The 19,488-nt window shown below is 44.5% G+C and overlaps 1 protein-coding gene across 1 annotated transcript; it reads left to right on the forward strand.

The window, feature by feature from the left end:
* The first annotated feature begins 371 nt into the window (after positions 1-371).
* Positions 372-7,663, forward strand: KRT15 (keratin 15). The gene is made up of 8 exons (XM_044002784.1): positions 372-927; positions 2,438-2,520; positions 2,693-2,849; positions 3,567-3,728; positions 3,857-3,982; positions 4,071-4,291; positions 5,113-5,138; positions 7,248-7,663. Exons 1-8 carry the CDS (start codon positions 418-420, stop codon positions 7,367-7,369), a joined length of 1,407 nt encoding a protein of 468 aa, XP_043858719.1. The 5' UTR covers positions 372-417; the 3' UTR covers positions 7,370-7,663.
* The last annotated feature ends 11,825 nt before the right edge of the window (positions 7,664-19,488 follow it).

Raw genomic sequence — 19,488 nt, forward strand, 5'->3', positions numbered from 1 at the left:
TCCTTTTCTTTTGGAGTGTGGAGTTAAGCCTGTAATCCAAATGTCAAAACCATACCCTCCAGCAAAATATCATTAATTCTGAATCATCTTTTGTTGAATTTAAAAAATACATACGCACAGAACACATACACACACACACACACACACACACACACACACACACACCAGCCCAACCCCACAGGGCTCCTTGAGGTGTATGGGCAGCTGTGTGTGTGTGAGGAATGATAACTGTTTGCTTGTCTTTAGCGAGGGGTGGAGAATCTGGGTGGTGAGGGATGGGGGTGGGGGGGCGCGGTCACCCAGCACCCAAAGGAATCAGTATAAAAAGAGCTCTAGCTGAGGGCTAAGAGAGACTTCTCTCTAATTCTCCCTGAAGTTCTATCACTTTGCCTGCTGAGGCCAGGGGCTGGTGAAGCCATGAGTACCACCTTCCTCCAGAGCTCTTCTTCTACCTCTGGCGGTGGCTTTGGTGGGGGCTCCACTCGGGGCACCTCTCTCCTGGCTGGTGGGAGCTATGGAGGGGGAAGTCTCTATGGAGGTGGGGGTGGGGGTCGGATTTCTTCCTCCTCAGCTCGGTTTGTCTCCTCTGGGTCGGTGGGGGGCTATGGTGGTGGGATGAGCTATGGCTTTGGTGGAGGGGCTGGTGGTGGTTTCGGCGGAGGGGTTTGTGGAGGATATGGAGGAGGCTTTGGTGGTGGCTTTGACTTGGGTGGTGGAGAGGGTGGCCTCTTGACCGGCAATGAGAAGATCACCATGCAGAACCTCAATGACCGCCTGGCCTCCTACCTGGACAAAGTGCGGGCTCTGGAGGAGGCCAATGCTGACCTGGAGGTCAAGATCAGGGACTGGCATCTGAAGCAAAGTCCCTCAAGCCCCGAGCGGGATTACAGCCCCTATTACAAGACCATTGAGGAGCTCCGGGACAAGGTAAGACCGTGAGCTGGACAGAGTTGACGCTCAAGCAGGGTACTAGTTCAGCTATAATGTTCTGCTTTGAGTTACTGATGACACAAAGCAATTCTTTTAGGCAATGATGGCATTGTAGAGGAGCCTGCAATCAGGCGTGTTGAGACATGGGAGCTGCTTATCAGCTGGCAGAAGCAAGGGATGTTTGCTCTGATTGGCAGCATGGGAACATATAGGGCATGCTATTCATTCCTTATGACTGAAGGCACAGTTAGAATTCAGGTCTCTCCAAGACAGAAAAAGAAAACTTTCAGCGTGATCATTCTCTGCAACAAGGTGCCTTGGCTCTGTCTGCTAATGTCTCCTTGAAGGGAAAGCATGGTGGGTGGGCTTATAACTGAAGCTAATGGGAAAGGAAGAAGTAGTGCACTGATCCCCTGTGGCAATTACTCACAGAAAGAGTGACTTGGGTTCCAGTCAGTAGGTCAGTTGGTCAGTCAATAAACATAGATTAAGTACCTATTATGTGGCAGGCATTGTGCTAAGTGCTGGGGCTACAATAAATGGCAAAGGACAGTCCTAGCTTTAATAATGAGCAGGGTCCCCTTCTTAGAGTGATTTCCCCATGCTAGCTTTGTGAGTACAATAGTATAAACAACAGTCCCATTCTACAGATGGGGAAAGTCGGGGCTCTGCCAGTCATTTGTCTATCCTCATACACCTTGTCAATTTCTAAGGCAGATCTGAATCCAGATCTCCTGACCCCTAGCCTACTATACCATGCTACATCTTAGATGAGGAAACTAGACCAGATGAGGGGTTTCCTAGCCTGGAGTCTGTGGAAAGATTTCAGGGGGTACGTGAACTTGGATAGGAAAAATTGCATCTTAGTTCGATCTAATCGTTTTTCTTTGCAACCTTATGTGTTTAAGTTTATGCCTTTAAAAACATTCTTCTGAGAAGATGTCCATAGGATCCACAAGGTTGTTCGAGGGGGTGTGGTCTATGATTGCCCCAAAGGTTAAGAACCTCTGCCCCAGATGGTCTCTAAGGGCTTCTCCATCTCTGACATTCAGACACCTCTGGCATTCCATAGGCAGTGTAGGCTGGGGAAGGAAGACAGAGACATTCAAATTAGGAGTTCTGTTTATTGTCAGGGATTCTCTCTCCACCCCCACCCCCAAACCAGGCTTAAACTCCTTATTCTCTAGGCTCCTAGCTAGACCCCCTTCCTGGCTCAGTGGAGGATTAATGAGAGCAGCTTTATCTCTCCCAAATTCTTATGTGCAGAGTTGGGGGGAGGTGCCTGTGGGGGGAGAGAGGGCAGAAGGGTTTGTGTAGGGCTGCTCTGCTTTAAGTCTGCAGGGGCTAAAGCTAGATTCTGATGGCTTTTCTGGCCAGACTCAGCTGGCAGAACCAGTGCCCGATAAAGGAGATGCTTGCGGGAGAGGGGTCGGAAGGTTCCACAGGAGACAACAGGGAGGGTGCAGTGGGGGATCTCCAGGGAGGTTCAGGTCTCTCCTCTTTGTAGATCCTGGCAGCCACCATTGACAACTCTCGCGTTGTTCTGGAGATTGACAATGCTCGGCTGGCTGCTGATGACTTCAGACTCAAGTAAGTTCATGACCTTTTCTTTCTCCCATTCTCCCTTCCTCCCTCACTTTCTTCCTCCCTCTTTCTCTCGCTTCTTCTCTCCTTCCCCTTCCTTTCTCTGGCCAAAACTCTCATGCTAAGAAATGCAACTCCTCCACAATTGCTAGCTCTGAACATTTTCTTCATCTCCTAGGTATGAGAATGAGCTGAGTCTACGTCAGAGTGTGGAGGCTGACATCAATGGCCTGCGCAGGGTGATGGATGAGCTGACCCTCTCCAAGACTGATCTGGAGATGCAGATCGAGAACCTGAATGAGGAGCTGGCCTACCTCAAGAAGAATCATGAGGAGGTGAGAGGAAAGCAGGAGGCAGGCAGAAAAATGGACTGGGGCCTATTATTTCTCCATCTTGTGGGAGCATAGGTTTAGATTTAGTCAAAAGGGAACTTAGAGAACACCCCCCCTCCCCCATCCAACTTGCCTAAAGTCACATGGTAGAATTAGGATTTGAACACGAGACCTTTAAATCCAGCTTTTCCTCCCTGTGCAGCACTGCATATGAGTGAGCCAGGGAATGATGTGGGGGGCACCAGGGCAGTTTCTGAATGGGCCCATTTCACACAGCCAGGCTGTTTCCTGATAGCAGCCACAGCCTGGAGGAAGAGCTCAGCTCTTCAGGAATGTAGCCACAATGCGTGTCCAAACAGAGAGGTTTGGGCGACCAGGGGAGACATAATTCATGGATTTTCTCAGGTCCCAGCAGGACATTTATACCTAAACTTGTTCAGGTTTTCCTTCTCCCTAAGCCAGCAACAGGGGAATGAGGGTGGCCAGTACTGCTCAGTCACTGAAATAGGAAATAACCTTGGGTAAACCACTATGCCTCAGTTTCTCCCTCTGCAAACTTGGATGATTAGTCCCCTCCCCTGTTTCTGAGGAAAGAGGCACATTCCCCACCAGTTCATGAATGATTTGGCAAGATGTCCACAGAATTCCTTCTCTCCCTGTTCCTAAACCTCAGGCTAGAAGCATGATGCCCAGTCTGAGTTCTTCTTCCCATCCCTTCAGGAAATGAAAGAGTATAAGAACCAGCTGGTGGGTCAGGTCAATGTAGAGATGGATGCAGCCCCAGGGGTGGACCTGACCCGTGTGCTTTCTGAGATGCGAGAGCAGTACGAAGCCATTGCTGAGAAGAATCGTCGAGATGCCGAGGCCTGGTTCTTTAGCAAGGTGAATCCATGTGCAAGACCCCCTGGTTGAGCCCCCTCGGTGCTTCATTGGTGGTCTTTTGGGGTCATATTGCCTCAGGGAGCCGCCATTGGGTTGGGGCTTATCCATCTTTGTGGGACCCTTTGCAGACTGAAGAACTGAACAAAGAGGTGGCTTCCAGCACTGAAATGATCCAGACCAGCAAGACCGAGATCAGTGACCTGAGACGCACGCTGCAGGGGCTGGAGATCGAGCTGCAGTCCCAGCTCAGCATGGTAGGCACTCCCTCCCTCCCTTCCCCAGACTCCTTGATCCTGTGTCCCCGCTGGCTCAGACCCTTTATGTTTCCATTGCTTCATCCAGAAAGCCGGGTTGGAGAGCTCCTTGGCAGAGACGGAATGCCGCTATGCCACCCAGCTGCAGCAGATCCAGGGGCTGATCAGCAACATTGAGGCCCAGTTGAGTGACCTCCGCAATGAGATGGAGTGTCAGAACCAGCAGTACAAGATGCTCTTGGACATCAAGACCCGGCTGGAGCAGGAGATCGCCACTTACCGTAACCTGCTGGAGGGCCAAGACTCCAAGTAGGCAAAGGGCCACCCTGTGCAATGGGGACCAAGCTCCCAGTGGAAATACCAATGGGCTTGTGTTTCCTTGTTCGGGGCAGGGAGGTTGAAAGGGAGAGATTTGAGAATCCAATTTAGAGAGTGACCTAACTTGAGGGAACTGCCTTTGGTGGTTCCAGCCCTTTCAGGGGAGACTTTTAGGACCTCAAGGCATTGGAACTTGAAAAGATTTGGCCCAACCCTCTTAATTTATAGCTGTGGAGAGAGGCCCAGAGATGTAGCGGGGCCATGCAGCTAGTAAATGTCAGAGGCAGGATTTGAGGGCAGCTTTTCCTGACTTTAAGCCCAGCACTCTATCCACTGAACCACCCAGCTTCCTCAGGGTTTGAAAAGGTTACAGCTCTGCACTTGCCTGTGTGGATCCCAGTAAGGAGAACACAACCACTTGTCTTCATCACTGATTGGTGGATTTGAATCTTGGCTTCAACACAAACCAGCTTTGTGAATGTGTGCGAATTACTTAATTTCTCTGTGCCTCAGTTTTCTCAACTATGAAATTAGAGAATCAGATTAAATGATTTTGACCATCTCTTGAAGCTCCAAATCCTATGAAACTATGTCATTTAACACCTCAGAACCTCAGTTTCTTTATCTGTAAAAATGGGATCAATAATATTCTCACCATGTAAGTGACAAGGAGAGAATGTAGTAGGTTCACCTTAAAGAAAGTGGCTACACTGAATTTTATCCCTGGGGATCTCACACAGGGCTTTGCCCATAGTGGCCACTTAGTAATATTTGTTAGATTGAATGGAATCTTCTCCTTTCCTCTTTTCCAGGATGGTTGGCTTCAGTACCAGAGAAGGTAAGAGAATTTGACCTGTCTGGCTTGGGCAAGGGCTGAATAAGGTTTGGGAAATGTGGAGATGGCTATGGATTCTTTCCCAGGAGCTGGAGAGGCAGAGCCCTGGAGGTGTCTTTATATCTGTTCACTACAGAGTGGCTGCTCCCCTTCTGACCTATATTTTCTTCTCCAATAACCTCCTGTTTCTCCTTCTGTTCCCCACTCCTGAGATATTGTTAGAGATGTTCATTCATTCATTCATTCATTCAACATTTATTAAGTCAGTGTCACATGCAGGGAAAAGTCCTGAGGTGAACAGGGCCAGATGATTGTTAGTGAGAAGGGCAGACCTTCTTTCTTGTACTAAGGAGGTGACGGTCCCGCTGTACGTTTTTCTGGTCAGACATCAAGACCAGGGATTGCTAATCTGAGTTCCTTGACTTTGTTTTTTGAATAATTTGATAATTATATTTCAGTATAATGGGTTTCCTTTATATTCCTATGTATTTTATCTTATGCATTTAAGAACATTATTCTGAGAAGGGCTTCCTAGGGTTAGTTAACCACAGTGCCAAAAGAGGTCTAACACAAAAAAGGATAAGAACTCATTCCAACAGTATGCTGGTAAATATTTAACAACCAAACTTTGCCCCGACTTAAAAAATGGATGTAGAAGACACAATCTTAAATTTAATCTGTATCGTGACATTTTCTGCATCACTTTCTTAAGTCTAGACAATTAATAAAAGAATAAATCAGACCCCGATTTGTAGTTTGCTGTTTCCCGAGGTGGAAATACTCACACAGAAAGTTAAACAATCACCTCTCTGAAGCTGGTTCAAATTGGCTCCAGCACATCCCTATGTTGGTCTAGCCGATTGTGTTTAGTTCTAGGCATCTCATTTTAGGAAGGATGTTGATATCCTGGAGGGCGCCCAGTAGAGATCGACCACTTGTTGGGTATATTGTAGAGGGGATTTATGTTGAGGTATAGGTTGGACTGGATGGCTTTTTTTATTTTTTAGTGAGGCAATTGGGGTTAAGTGACTTGCCCAGGGTCACACAGCTAGTAAGTGTTAAGTGTCTGAGGCCGGATTTGAACTCAGGTCCTCCTGACTCCAGGGCCGGTGCTCTATCCACTGCGCCACCTAGCTGCCCCCCTGGATGGCTTTTAAGGTCCCTTCCAATTCTTAGATTCTGTGATCTATAAAGTCTCTTCCAACTCCCAAAGACTACCATTGGACATATTGAACACTATCCATGAGCAAAGGACCATCCAGGACTTGCACCATTACACATTCTCTAACCTCCAAGGGATGTACCAAGTTCTGTTCCTAGAACCCAGTACAGAGCTTGACAGATGGTAGATGTCAATAAATGGTTGCTGCTAGATTGCCAGCAGTCACTCAGAAATCCTGTTTGCCATTTTTTTTCTTTTTTTGTGGGGCAATGAGGGTTAAGTGACTTGCCCAGGGTCAAAAAGCTAGTGTCAAGTGTCTGAGGCTGGATTTGAACTGAGGTCCTCCTGAGTCCAGGGCTGGTGCTTTATCCACTGCATCACCTAGCTGCCCCTGCCATTTTTTTTTCAATAGCCTTCTAGTAGCACAGCGGAAAGAGACTGAGCCCTGGATCAAATCCTGCCTCTCATGGTTAGTTCTTGTTTGACCTTGGCCAACTTGCTTAAGTTCCCTTTGCCTCATTTTTCCTCCCTACAAAAGGAGAGTGCTGGATTAGGGAACCTCTGAGATTGCTTCCAGTTTAAAATGTAAGATCTTATGATTAAGACCAAGGCAGCCTGGAATACCCTAATTTTATGGTCCAGCTCCCAAGACATGTTTATCCCACCCCTTTTCAAATTACATTGTTCTAAGACCTCTGAGTGGCTTTAGGGATGGCTAAAGGCAGGGACTCAATCTTGTCTCTCTCTATCTCCCTCAGCTCCTTTCAGAGGATCATATAGAGTAGGTGCAAAACAAATGTTTAGTGAACAAATGAATGATTTCATATCAGGGCTGCTCTCAGAGTCTCTCTGAACTCTCAGATGTGACCAAAAGCCTTGCCTGAATCTGGAGAAAGATGAGCTTTCCTGCCCACAGCAGTTTCTACTCCTATCTTTTTTTCCCCCCACAGGTTCCCTTAGTGCAGGAGGAGGTGGTGGCAGCAGCAGCAGCAGCAGCAGCAACAGGGTCCGCATCACCATGGAGGAATCAGTGGATGGGAAGGTGGTTTCTTCCCGAAAAAGGGAAGTCTAAACTTTCATTACAGGAAAAAGAGAAAGGCCCTCCCCTGCCCGGCTGAGAGCAAGAGTAGCCGCAATGGGGAGGAGGATGGAAACTCCAGTCTTTGCCCTGGCAATGGGATGGCAAATGTGGCACCCGCCATGCCCTGTTCCGGGCTCCCTATCGTCCCTCTCTTCTTCTCCCATTCACCCTACCCCCCTTTTTAGCAGTATGTTCCTAGGGTGGAAGCTAGGGGAAGCAATCGTATTGTGTAACCAGTGTTCAACTATACTGTTTCTTTCTGTGAAATAAATAAAGTTTTCCTTCTTCCGTTTGCAAATCTATTGTTATGGATTTAGTTTTTCTTGAATTGGTGTTCATGAGGGGTTTTAGACTGAGCAAGCATGGGGTTCATGCGCAGTCTTCTGTCCCTTCCCTTTTTCCTGACCCTTACTAGCCTCTCATTCTGGAGGATTTCCGGGGACTTATCCATATATATCACTGCCTAATGGTATAGTGTCTCCTCATTTATCACATGTAATAGAGAGATATCCTGGTGCAGAGGACAGGGTGCTGGACTGACAGGCAGGAAGCCTTAGACTTAAGCCCACCTCAGAGACTGTCAAGCTGTGTGACCTTGTTCAAGTCATCAGGCTTCTGTAAAAATCTATAAAATGGGAGAATTGAACTCAATGGTCTCTAAAATCCCTTCTAGCTCTCACTCTCATCATTTATTGCTTGTAACAGGGGCAGATCTGAGTTCAAATGGCAGCTGTGAGACCTTGAACAAGTCACTTAACCTTTCTCAGCCTCAGTTTCCTCATCTGTAAAATGAAGGGATTGAATTCAGTGGCCTCTAGTGCCCCTTCCACCTCTAAATCTACAATCCTATGATATGTTGTACAGAGAGGGAGTATCACATATCAGATATTGGGGTAGATTTGGAGTTAGGATGATCTGGGTTCAGATTCCACTTCTGAGACTTGATCATGCATGATCATTGACTTACTTTCTCTGAGCCCCAGGCGACTCTCACTGGTGGTCATAGGCCTTTGATGTATTGAGATTTTATATATATAATATAATGTGTGTATATGTTTGTATACACACACACACACACACACACACATATATTAGCAGCAGAGGAATGAGGAGGGCAGGGGTTTTTTCAGTGGGTGTATGGAGTTCCTATACCACCCACCCCTCCCTTTACTCCACCAATCTGTGTCTCCTCCTCTTCTCCACGCCTCTGCTCTTCATTTTAGCCAGGAAAACCATCTCCCTAGCCCTGCCTTTGCTCAACCTTATTCTCTCTATGACCCTTTGCACCATTCTTACCACACACCCATTATCACTCATGCTTCCTCCCACTGGCCAAGTCTCTTCCTTCTGCCCTTCAAAGTACTAGCACAAAGGCATCTTCTTCTAGGGAGTCCTCTCTGATTCAGCAGTGTGTTACTGATTCTCTCTAATTGTCATAACACATCCCCCAGACACCTTCAGCTTGCCCCAACTCCAGCTCGTTGGAGTTATATGTGTGTATGTACACTGATATTTATGGTTCTAGGTCTCTCTTTCAGGGATGAGTTTCTTTCTTTTTTCTTTTGTTTTCTCTTTCTCTTTTCTTTGGAGGGGTAAAGAAGGTTAAGTGACTTGCTCAAGGTCACACAGCTAGTAAGTATCAAGTGTCTGAGGCTGGATTTGAACTCAGGTCCTCCTGAATCCAGAGCCAGTGCTTTATCTGCTGTGCCACCTAGCTGCCCCCAGGGTTTCTTTTCTTTTTTTTCTTCTTCCCTTCTCTTCTTTCTTCTCCTATCCTCCCTGCTTTTCTCCTCTCCTCTCCTTATATTAAAAAATGTGACATTAAATGAAGTGTTCCATAACTGTAGCCTCCTGACCTCTGCAAAGGAGTGGGTGTGGGAATAGCCTCTCATTTCTCTTATTTTGGACCAAGCTCCAGTGAAGACAAGACTGTGAAACTTTAGGAGAGCAGAGGACCCTTTCCACCCCACGTCTTCCCTAGAGAATTACCCCAGAATGTCTAAAGTGCTCAGTCCCTGGGCAAAGGAGGAGAGTAAAAGAGGGGTTCACTGAATTCTGGAAGGCAATGCCCATCAGTGGTCTGCGTTCAGGCTTGTTTGAGAACAAGAGAACTTGGAGCAGAAGCCAAATTCTCCACATGGTCCCCTTCTGCTTTGTCAGGGCCGAGCACCTGCCTGGGCTCCTCTGGCTTGCAGTAAGGCAAAGATAATTTGTGGCAGATGGTGATTTAGTTCAGACGCTCAGGGCAGGAAGAGTTTCACTTAGAAAGCTCTTCCAGAACAGAAATTCTTAGGACTAGAGGGGAAGGTGGTAGAGGGAGGGAGCCATCTCACAGCTTGACAGGCTCATAGAGATGGGAAGGACATCAAAGAATGAAAAGTGAAGTGACTTGCTTGAGGCAGTTTGATCTCAGCTCCTCCAGAGCTAGAGTCCTTTCTACTGGGCCACCTCTCATTTGGCCTCCTCTCCTGCCTCCCATTGGTCCCCAGTACTAAGGTCTGTTGATCCAATCCATCCTGGGAAAAAAAAAAATCCCCCAACTTCTGCCAAGCAGCAGAGTTTTCTTGTTGTTGTTGTTGTAGTCACGTTCAACTCTTTGTGACCCTATTTGGGGTTTTCTTGGCAAAGATACTGGAGTGGTTTTTACCATTTTTCTTCATCGGCTCATTTTTACAGATGAGGAATCTGAGACAAACAGCGGTAAGTGACTTGCCCAGGATCACACAGCTAGTGAGTGTTTGAGGCCAGATTTGAACTCATGAAGATTAGCTTTCCTGACTCCAGTCCCGGCACCTCTAACCACTGCACCACCTGGCTGCCTTAAATCCTTTCTCGGCTTTGCCTATCAGAAACCCCTTTTTCATAATTAGCTCAAGTATCTCTTGCTGCAGTCTGAGGTCTCTCTTAAGGTGGATACAGCAGCCAGTTAGGTTTCTGCTGTTCTCCACATAGTAGAGAGCTGTTTACCTGCACATTCTGGCCCTGGGCTGCCTCAGGCTGGTTGAGGAAGTCTCGGTTTCTTCATCTGTAAAATGAGTGTCAGATGAGAAGATCTTTAAGGTTGCTTCCAGTTCTAACATTCTATGCTTCTCTTTTCTAATGTCTTTTCCAGCTGTCATTCTATGAATCTATGACTCAGAGAGATGATAGGTTTTTGCCTTTCAGCTCTCTGAAGCTCTGAGCCATTTAAATAAACGGTGGTTTTAGTTTGCAAAAGCAAGTTGTTGGAAAGGTGAGTAGGAGGCAGGATCCCAGTCTTGGGAATGATGCTAGCTGTTCCTGTCTTCCCAGAAGGCTGATTTGCAGGGTACCTGCAGAGGGGCGAGGGGGATCTCTTGCTCCTCTTAGCTGGGGCGTCGGTAGGTTGCCTTTTCTGGACACTGTGCAGATAAGCAGAGAAAGCCTTGGAACCTGGGGAGTCCTACCTTCTTTTGTGGTTCTGGAGATATATACATGACACCCAGAGGCTTGTGGTTGGGTGAACCACAGTAGCTCTGAATGGGCTTGCCCTAAGAGTACCCAAGGGTTGAGTTATACCTAGGATGTGCTCTTAAATAGACTCTGAACACACCCCTTCCCTGCCTCCGGTGATGAGGTCAAGTCTTCCCTGCTAATTAGGTATCAGAAAAGGGTTGACCAGCCCTTCCCTTCCTTTGCCCCTCAGCAGGAACTTGTTTTTGGAAAATGGGGAACTGCCAGTGTGGTCTTGGATGGATGAGAAGTCATGGAAAATGGAGAATGAGGTCTTGGCCTTTGAGCCAAGATAAGTATGGGGTCCAAGGCTGGGCCTCCCAAAGGGGGAATGGAGGTATATGTTCCCCACTTTGCTTTACTCCAGTGAGAGTTGGTCTCTGTTCAGTCCTCAAACAAGGCACTCCATCTTCAACATCTATCGGTTCTACCCTATGGCTAGAATTCGTTTCCTCTTCATCTCAGTTTCCCTGTCAGTGTTGTCATTCTGCAGTTTCAGGCATGCCCAACTCTTCGTGACCCCATTTGGGGTTTTCTTGGCAGAGATACTGGAGTGGTTTGCCATTTCCTTCTGCAGCTCCTTTTACAGATGAGGAAACTGAAGCAAACAAGGTGAAAAGACTTGCCTAGGATCATATAGCTAGTAAATGTCCGAGGCCAGATTTGAACTTAGGAAGAGGAGTCTTTTTGACCCCAGTTCCGGTGCTCTGTCCACTGTGCCGCCCAGCTGCCTTCTCAGTTTCCATGCTTTCTTTCAAATGTCAGCTAAAATCCCGACTTCTTTGAGAAGCCTTTTCTGATTCCATCTTAATGCTAGTCTCTTCCCTCTAAGATCATCTCCAATGTATCCCTGTATATATCTTGTTTGTATATCATTATCTGCATGTGTCTCCCCCATTAGACTGTGAGCTCCTTGAGAGCAGAGAGTGTTTCTTGCCCTTTTTTGGTATGCTTGGTGTTTAGCACAGTGCCCAGAACATAGTAGGCACTTAATAAGTTCTAGTCAACCGACTGACTGGGAGTTTTCTCTGTGGTACAGAAATGCTGATGGAACATGGGACTAGCTATTACTGAAGCAAATCCTGCTGTGCTGAGAGGACTCAGTAACTGGTTATGAAAGAGGGGTATTTATGAAGGAGGGGTGAGGCAGTAGTACAAAAGAGAAAGTGGCTCCAGTCCCTGCCTTTAGTCTTTTTTTATATCTCCACGGACATAACGATATTCTGTGTTAATTCCCGTGTCTGGGTTTAGGAGACATAGTGGGTGATGGAATCCAGAAGACCTGAGGTCCAATCCCACCTTAAATATTTGTTGCTGTGTAATTTTGAGAAAGTCGCTTAATCTCCTCAACGTTACCTTATTGGTAATGTGGTGATAATAATCATAATAGTCCCTACTGTGAAGATCTGGTGAGAGATATTTGTATATAATATATAATGATATACAATCACATATGATATATTAACCTACAATAACATATATAATAAATTTCTGGTACCCTCTGTTTTTTCTTTAATTTTTAATGGTATCTTTTGTTTTCATAACACTTATATATTGTATTATAAATTTATATAACCATATATAAAATATGAGTATGCTATAAATATGCTTTATATGATATGACTTGTAATGTGCTTAGCACAGTGCCTTACACATAGTTGGTGCTTAGTAAATGTTTGGCAACTAGGTGGCACAGTGGATAGAGTGGTGGGCCTGGAGTCAGGAAGACTCATCTTCCTGCATTCAAATACAGCCTTAATACTAGCTGTGTGACTCTGGGCAAGTCACTTACCCCTGTTTGCCTCAGTTTCCTCATCTGTCAAATGAGTTGGAGAAGGAAATGGCAAACTGCTACAGCATCTTTGCCAAGAAACCTCCAAATGGGATCATAAAGACTGGGGACATGACGGAGCAATAACAATAAATGTTTATTCCCTTCTCTCTTCTTTTTGCAAACCTTAAAGCCCTAGATGAATGTTGGCTATTATTATTGTAACCAAAAGACCTCCCAAGGGAAGGAGAGATGTGACTGTCCCATTGGAGACACAGTCAAATCTACTCTGTTTCAAGTGTTTCAGGAGACTGGATGGGAGAGAAGGCGAAATGTTAATCTACTTTCTATCTTTACCCTGCTGAGAGTCCAAAATGGCTGAGGAGACTCCTTGAGAGTCCTATGGTATTCACCATGGGCTGCAATGAAGGCTGTCCTATACTGTGAGTTTATGGTACATTGAATGCCTGTACAGGATTTGGGAACCCTGCTACCCACTTTGGGGGCACCTTAGATTTGAGCTACACCTACGTAACTCAAGGGTAAGGGGCATGAGAACTATGTTCAAGAATTTGAAGGACTGTGTTGTGAAGAAGGAATTAGACTTGATCTGTTTCTTCCTAGTGGTCACAATCTAGAATAATGAGTATATGTCGTGAAGAGGCAATTTTAAACTTGATGTCAGTAAAAAACCAACTCACGACATACTGATAATTTGTTGTTGTTTATTCATTCAGTCATGTTCAACTCTCTGGCACCCCATTTGGGTTTTCTTGGCAGAGATACTGGAGTGGTTTTCCATTTCCTTCTTTAGCTCATTTTATAGATGAGGAATTGAAGCTAATAGGGTTAAGTGACTTGCCCAGGGTCACACAGCTAGTAAGTGTCTGAGATAATATTTGAACTCAGGTCCTCCTGACTGCAGGCCTGGAGTTCTATCCAGTGGGCAACCTCAAGCCATCCAAAAGTGGAATGGGCTGCCTCTGGAATGGTGGATTCTCCTTTACTGGAAGCCTTCAAGCAGAGGCTGAACAAGTCCTACAGTAGGCATTCCTTTTGTGGTTGAGGCAAACTAGATGACCCCTACAATTCCTTCCAGATTCTGTGGTTCTGTAAGTTTTATTCTGGAGACTTTCCTGCATGAACCTAGATGGGGTCAATGAACCTAGAACTTTGGAGTCAAGCCCCAAGGATTCTCTCTGGAACCTGTGAGCTCAGAGTCCTTGGTGGGGGGGGGGCGTAGCTGGTCCTGTTTTGGGTCCAGTTGCTTGCCTGGTTTACTTGAATAAGGGCTACATTTTGGAGGAAGACCCTATGGTGGAAGGCCTTTGTCTATATCTGAAGCTCAAGTTTTTTGAGGGCTAGAGGAAATCATCCTCCTATGCTCTGTGTGTGTGTGTGTGTGTGTGTGTGTGTGTCAGCAAAACTCGATTTCCAGGGAGGGTAGATAGCTGACCTGACCTAGGTGAGGTCACGCTATTCCTGTTCTGTTTGTATTACAGGGGCTTTGGTGGATATACCACATTGTTTCACTAAGAGGCGTTGGCCCTAACCTGTTAATCAGCCTAGAAAGGATTGGTGATAGACTCTATGGGTCTGGCAGATTCCAAAATCACATTAATCATCCCTCTGTCAGCCTTGATCCTCCAGAAATCTCAGGCTTTTGTGTTGAACCGTGCTTTCTACAAGTTTGGGGCGGTCGTCTTCTTTTTCTCAATAGAGAAAGAGCTGAGCCATCAGATTGGGAAGGACTGGGGAACATTTAGGGGTCAGGATGAAACTTTTGCTTCACCTAGGCCCTCAACCCCCCCTGGCATCCTCCAATTAAAAGTTTATTTGTATTTTTTGTTTTTACAACACTTTTATTTCTGAATATATATATATGTATATATATATGTATATGTATATATATATATATTTCCTCCCCTATCCAGTGATCTGTCTCTTGTAATACAGAATAAAAAGCAAAGAGGAAAAAAATCTGATCAGTAAAATCAACCAAGATACCAACTGAATCTGACAGCATATGAGAAATACAACACTCCTAGTTCCTCACCTTGGCAAAGACAATAGAGAAATACATTTTCTCATCTCTTTCCTGGGACCCAGCTTTGGCCCTGTCTTTCTGTGGTGACTTGTCTCTGTGAAGCAGTAAATCAGAACTTGTCACTCACAACTCAGAACTGCAAGTTTTTGCCAAGAATGATCTATCTCTGATGCTGAGAATGCCTTTTTTTCTTCTTTTCTTTCTCTTTTTTCCTGCTTATTTGTTTTTGTAATTTAAAGGGCTTGTGGGCATGACGGGGTAGAAGAAGTGCTAAATTTGGAGTTATTCCTTTGTAATACTTTGGACTCACCCTTTCATGGTGAATCCAGATCCGTTTCTCTTTTAGGGTTCTCAAGGAAGCCTTAAGAAAATGCGGGGGTCCTCTTCTCTGATGCTAACAGCTAAAGCCCCCTTCCTGGTGTAGTGTTCCTGATGCCAGCCATCAATGATTAGTGCTCAGTTTCATTGAACAAATTAACACCAATTAGTGGTTACAAATGGATATTTACTGAATAGCTTTAGCACGAACAGAAGTTGCTTTTTGTTTCTTAACACCTAGAGGCACAATATCCCCTTTGCCATCTTGGTTCCTGGGAAGAGTGGGCTCAAGCTTAACCTAACTTCTATAAAGCAGCTACCCTACCAAGTTCACTTCTGAATTTGTTATAAATGGAATGAATCCTTGTAAGTCAATCTGCCAATAAATATTTATTAAGTGCCTACTATGTGTCAGGCACTGCGCTAAGTGCTGGGGATATGAACAAAGATGAAAATTCCCTGCTCTCAGGGAGCTTCAGATTGAATGGGGGAGACAACATTCAGACTAGAGAGAGAGAGAGAGAGAGAGAGAGAGAGAGAGAGAGAGAGAGAGAGAGAGAGAGGGAGAGAGAGAGAGGTAGAGAGAGAGAGAGAGGTAGATGGAGAGATAGATAGACAGACATGATAAACAGAATAATCAACAGAGGGAAGGCATTAGAATTAAGAGGGCTAACTATGACTGCCTTCAATCCAGGTTGGGTTCAACAGGCGCTCAATACTTCTGCCCTTGCTAGCAGATCTCTCTGGTGGTTCACCATTCTTATCTTTCCAATATTCCTTCACTCCAAAGAGGGAGGGAAGAATAGACAGACACAACACCAAGGTTGAGACCTGGCTATATGGCAATTGCAGCAGTGGAGAGATTGATGCCCAAGCCCTCTCTTCCTGTCATCTTACCTCCTCTCTTGACACAGCTTGGTAGGAATGGGGACCACCTTTGCTTTGGTTGGTTAGTACCTTTTGGAGGAACCCCAGTTCTGGCTCTGTGGTCAATCAACAACCTGTCCCATTATCGCATGGTAATAGACTGGAATCCATTAAGAATGTCTATGCATGTTCTAAATCAGGGAGTAAGGCCTTCCATTACATGGAAGCAACTTCCTCATTCTCTTCTGTGTGGGAATTGTATTAACTGAACATACTGGATATGCTTACCAGCGCCTTATTACACTTCATCCATCCATCCATCCATTCATTCATTCATTTATTCATTCATTCATTCAGACAGTTGGTCAACAGACATTTATCAAATGCTTCCTATATGTCAGACATTGTGCTAAGCATTGAGGATACCAAGGCAGGCAAAAACAGTCCTTGTCCTGATGGAGCTTATAGTCTAATGATGGTGAAAACTAGATACAAACATGATGTATAGCATACCTTGCAGCTCCAACCATTCCATAGTCTTCAAAAGATTCCCATTTAACAGTTCGTGCCTCAGACAATTGTGTTTTCTTTTACTAGAATATTTTCAGTTTTTAATCCATAAAAGTTCTTTGTCACTTTAAACCACCAAATTGTCCACATATGAAAAAAAGCATCATTTTACATCCTTTACAAGGTGACTTAAGCCTTCATATTTAAGGAGACAGTTCATTTTCTGACTCTTAAGATGGAACTGCTCATTGAAAACTGTGAGCTTTGTTTTCTGTAGGAAAATTGTGTTTCTTTACACACAGATTTTTGTGGTTTTTGTTGAATTAAAATCACTTCTCTACTTCTTTCAGGCACCAAGCTCTTTACCTACTAAATGAATAATACCTTACATCTTTTAGCAGTTGCTTAATTTTTAATTATACAAAATACTTTTTTCTTGCTCTCTCAGTACCAAACTGCTCCATAGGAAAGGCAGTACCTTCAAGGGATAGTATCTTACAAAGACTGAATAGAAGGTTAATCTCAGAGGCATGGGCTTGCACAGATCGAAAAAATCTCTTATAGAAACAAAGCTAAGAAGGAGAGGTGAAGAGGAAGTACATTTAGCTATAGGGGACAACCAGTGCAAAGGTGTGAAAATATGGTGTTGTGCGTAAGGAACAGAAAGTCATAGGCTTGCTGAATTGTAGGGCACAAGGAGGGAAGTAAAGTGAATGGAAGGGTCAGAAGTGACCAGGTTGTGAATTTTAAATGCCAGACAACTTTATATTTGATCCTGGATGTAAGAGGAGTCACTGGACCCTGGTTCAAATCCAAATTCTGTTCCTTAAACCTGTGTAGGATTGGACAAATTACTTGGTCTCTCCGGGCCTCAGTTTCCTCATTTGCAAAATGAAGTACTTAGCCCGGATGATGTTTAAGGAACCTTTTATGGTTGTATGGTGCTAGTCTGAAGCCTGTGCTAATCTACACCATTTCCTTTGCATGCTGCCTCTCAGGATTGTTGTGGAAGTGAGTGGGGACAGCATACTTCTTCTGCAAACTAGGGTCTTCAAAATAGAAGATGTAAGGGATGATGGATACTAAAAGGTGTTGGGGGGCACTGTGGGAAGTGATGCTTAGAGTTCTGAGGCCATATAACTCCATTCTTACCCTTGGTCCTCTCCTTATGCCCTCCTTTCCTGAACCCATTTGTTTCTAAAAGGGCATGTCAAATCCCTGCTCTTTCTTGCCCCTCTATTACTCCTTCAAAACCCCCATTCTTCAAGAGCACTACCATCTCTCTTTGCAGTATGTCTCTCCCCCAGTACCTCTAGAAATCTGCTGGCCAGTCCTTGAGATCCTTCGGTCTTTTGGGTTTCCTTAATCCTGGCTTGACTGTTTCTGTTATTATCAGAGCCCCACAGCTCTCATTCCTCTCATTTCTAAAGTGGAAACCTGTGGGCTACTCTTGTCTGACTGGGACCAAGGGGGAAGAGAGGCTTTTTTCTCAGTTCTCTCCATTTGGACAAAGAACTTCCCCTTGCAATGAATGACCCAATCGTGAATCGGAACTGTGAAAACCGACTTCATTCCAGGGCTCCTTCTGTAGGGAATATGTGTGTGTGTGTGTGTGTGTGTGTGTGTGTGCACACAGACTACAGGCCAAAACAGAGGTTTCTGAGGGAATCTTCCAGGTCTAGACCAAGTTCTAAAGACTCCTCTTCTCTGGTTCCAAGTACAGGAAATGCTAACTCCATATTGATCCCAGATAAAGAAATCTATTTCTCTTGCTCCATTTCCAATTGGCCATCTTTGATCTCCCTGAGAGTACTGCTGTCAATCCATATCTTGTATTCTGTTTGCTCTATGAATGTGGGGAACATTTCTGTTACTCCTCAGGGTTATTCTCATTCCAGAAATTCAGACAGGTGAGTAGGGATCCTTAAAATGTTTTATTATTTTAATATGAATAATAGGAATCAAAAGATTACCACTGATCATAAATACAACCAAATTAATAACTTACTTAGGACAGTTTTTTTAATTGATCATATTCCTTTACAGTCATACTACTAGTTTATTTTAAATAACATTTTATAGTTTGCAACATATTTTTTAGAATGTAAATTCCTTGAGGCAGGGTCCATATTTTTGTCTCTCTTTGTATCACCATTGCTTAGCACAATGTGAGTGCCTGCTAACTTTACATGTATTATCTCTTGAGGAAGCTGGTGGTACAGAAAGATCTGAGTTCAAATATGGCCTTGGACACTTATTAGCTGTGTGACCTCGGGCAAGTCACAACCTCTGTCTTCCTCAGTTTCTTCAATTGTAAAATAAGGATAATATGGCACCTACTCTCCAGGGTTATTGTCTGGATCAAATGAAGATTTATAAAAAGTGCTTAGCACAGTGCCTGGCACATCATAGGTTCTATATAAGTACTTATTCCTTTTCCTCTTTTCTTTCTTTCTTTTTTCTTTTTTTTTCTTTTCCTCTTTTGACATCAAAATAGATAATATGTAAATTGGCTTACTCCAATCCAGGTAGATAGACTCAGTTCATATGCTGCTTCATATACTTACTTGCTGTGTGACCCTGGGTAAATCACTTATCCTTTGTCTCCCTTAGTTTCCTCATCCATAAAATGGAATAATAATAGTGCCCAGGGTTGTTGTGAGGGCCAAAATGAGAACAATATATGTCAAGTGCTTTGCAGACCTTAAAGATTTAAATAAGTTATTATTGTTGTAACAACAACACTTGCTATGTAGCCCTGGTCAAGTCACTTAACCTCTGTTTGCCTCAGTTTCCTCATCAGTAAAATGGGGGCAATAGTAGAACCTATCTCACAGGGTTGTTATGAGGACCAAATGAGATAACCTAAATAAAGCACTCAGTAAAGCATCATAGAACTATTAGCTATTATTATTATCCAATATTTGATAATTTTTTAAGCCCCTCCATGTTTTTGTGTTAGGTCTTGAAGAAAATTACATTTTATTGGGGAAAACAATGTGTATAGAGGTAAATATACACATGCTAATTTGAGGAAGGAGGAGATAAAGGACATTCTGTGGCCTGTGGTACATCTATGGAACACAATGTAGTAGGGAAGTCATAGGATTTGAAGTCAGAAGACCT

Source organism: Dromiciops gliroides, chromosome 4 (genome assembly GCF_019393635.1).
Source record: "Dromiciops gliroides isolate mDroGli1 chromosome 4, mDroGli1.pri, whole genome shotgun sequence".
NCBI lineage: Eukaryota > Metazoa > Chordata > Mammalia > Microbiotheria > Microbiotheriidae > Dromiciops > Dromiciops gliroides.

Bases quoted from the DNA above. Each gene is read 5' to 3' on its own strand.
- KRT15 (XM_044002784.1), top strand. From the start codon at position 418: ATGAGTACCACCTTCCTCCAGAGCTCTTCTTCTACCTCTGGCGGTGGC. The intron at 2,850-3,566 runs GTGAGAGGAAAG...CCATCCCTTCAG, and splicing joins TCAAGAAGAATCATGAGGAG to GAAATGAAAGAGTATAAGAA. The intron at 5,139-7,247 runs GTAAGAGAATTT...TTCCCCCCACAG, and splicing joins TGGCTTCAGTACCAGAGAAG to GTTCCCTTAGTGCAGGAGGA.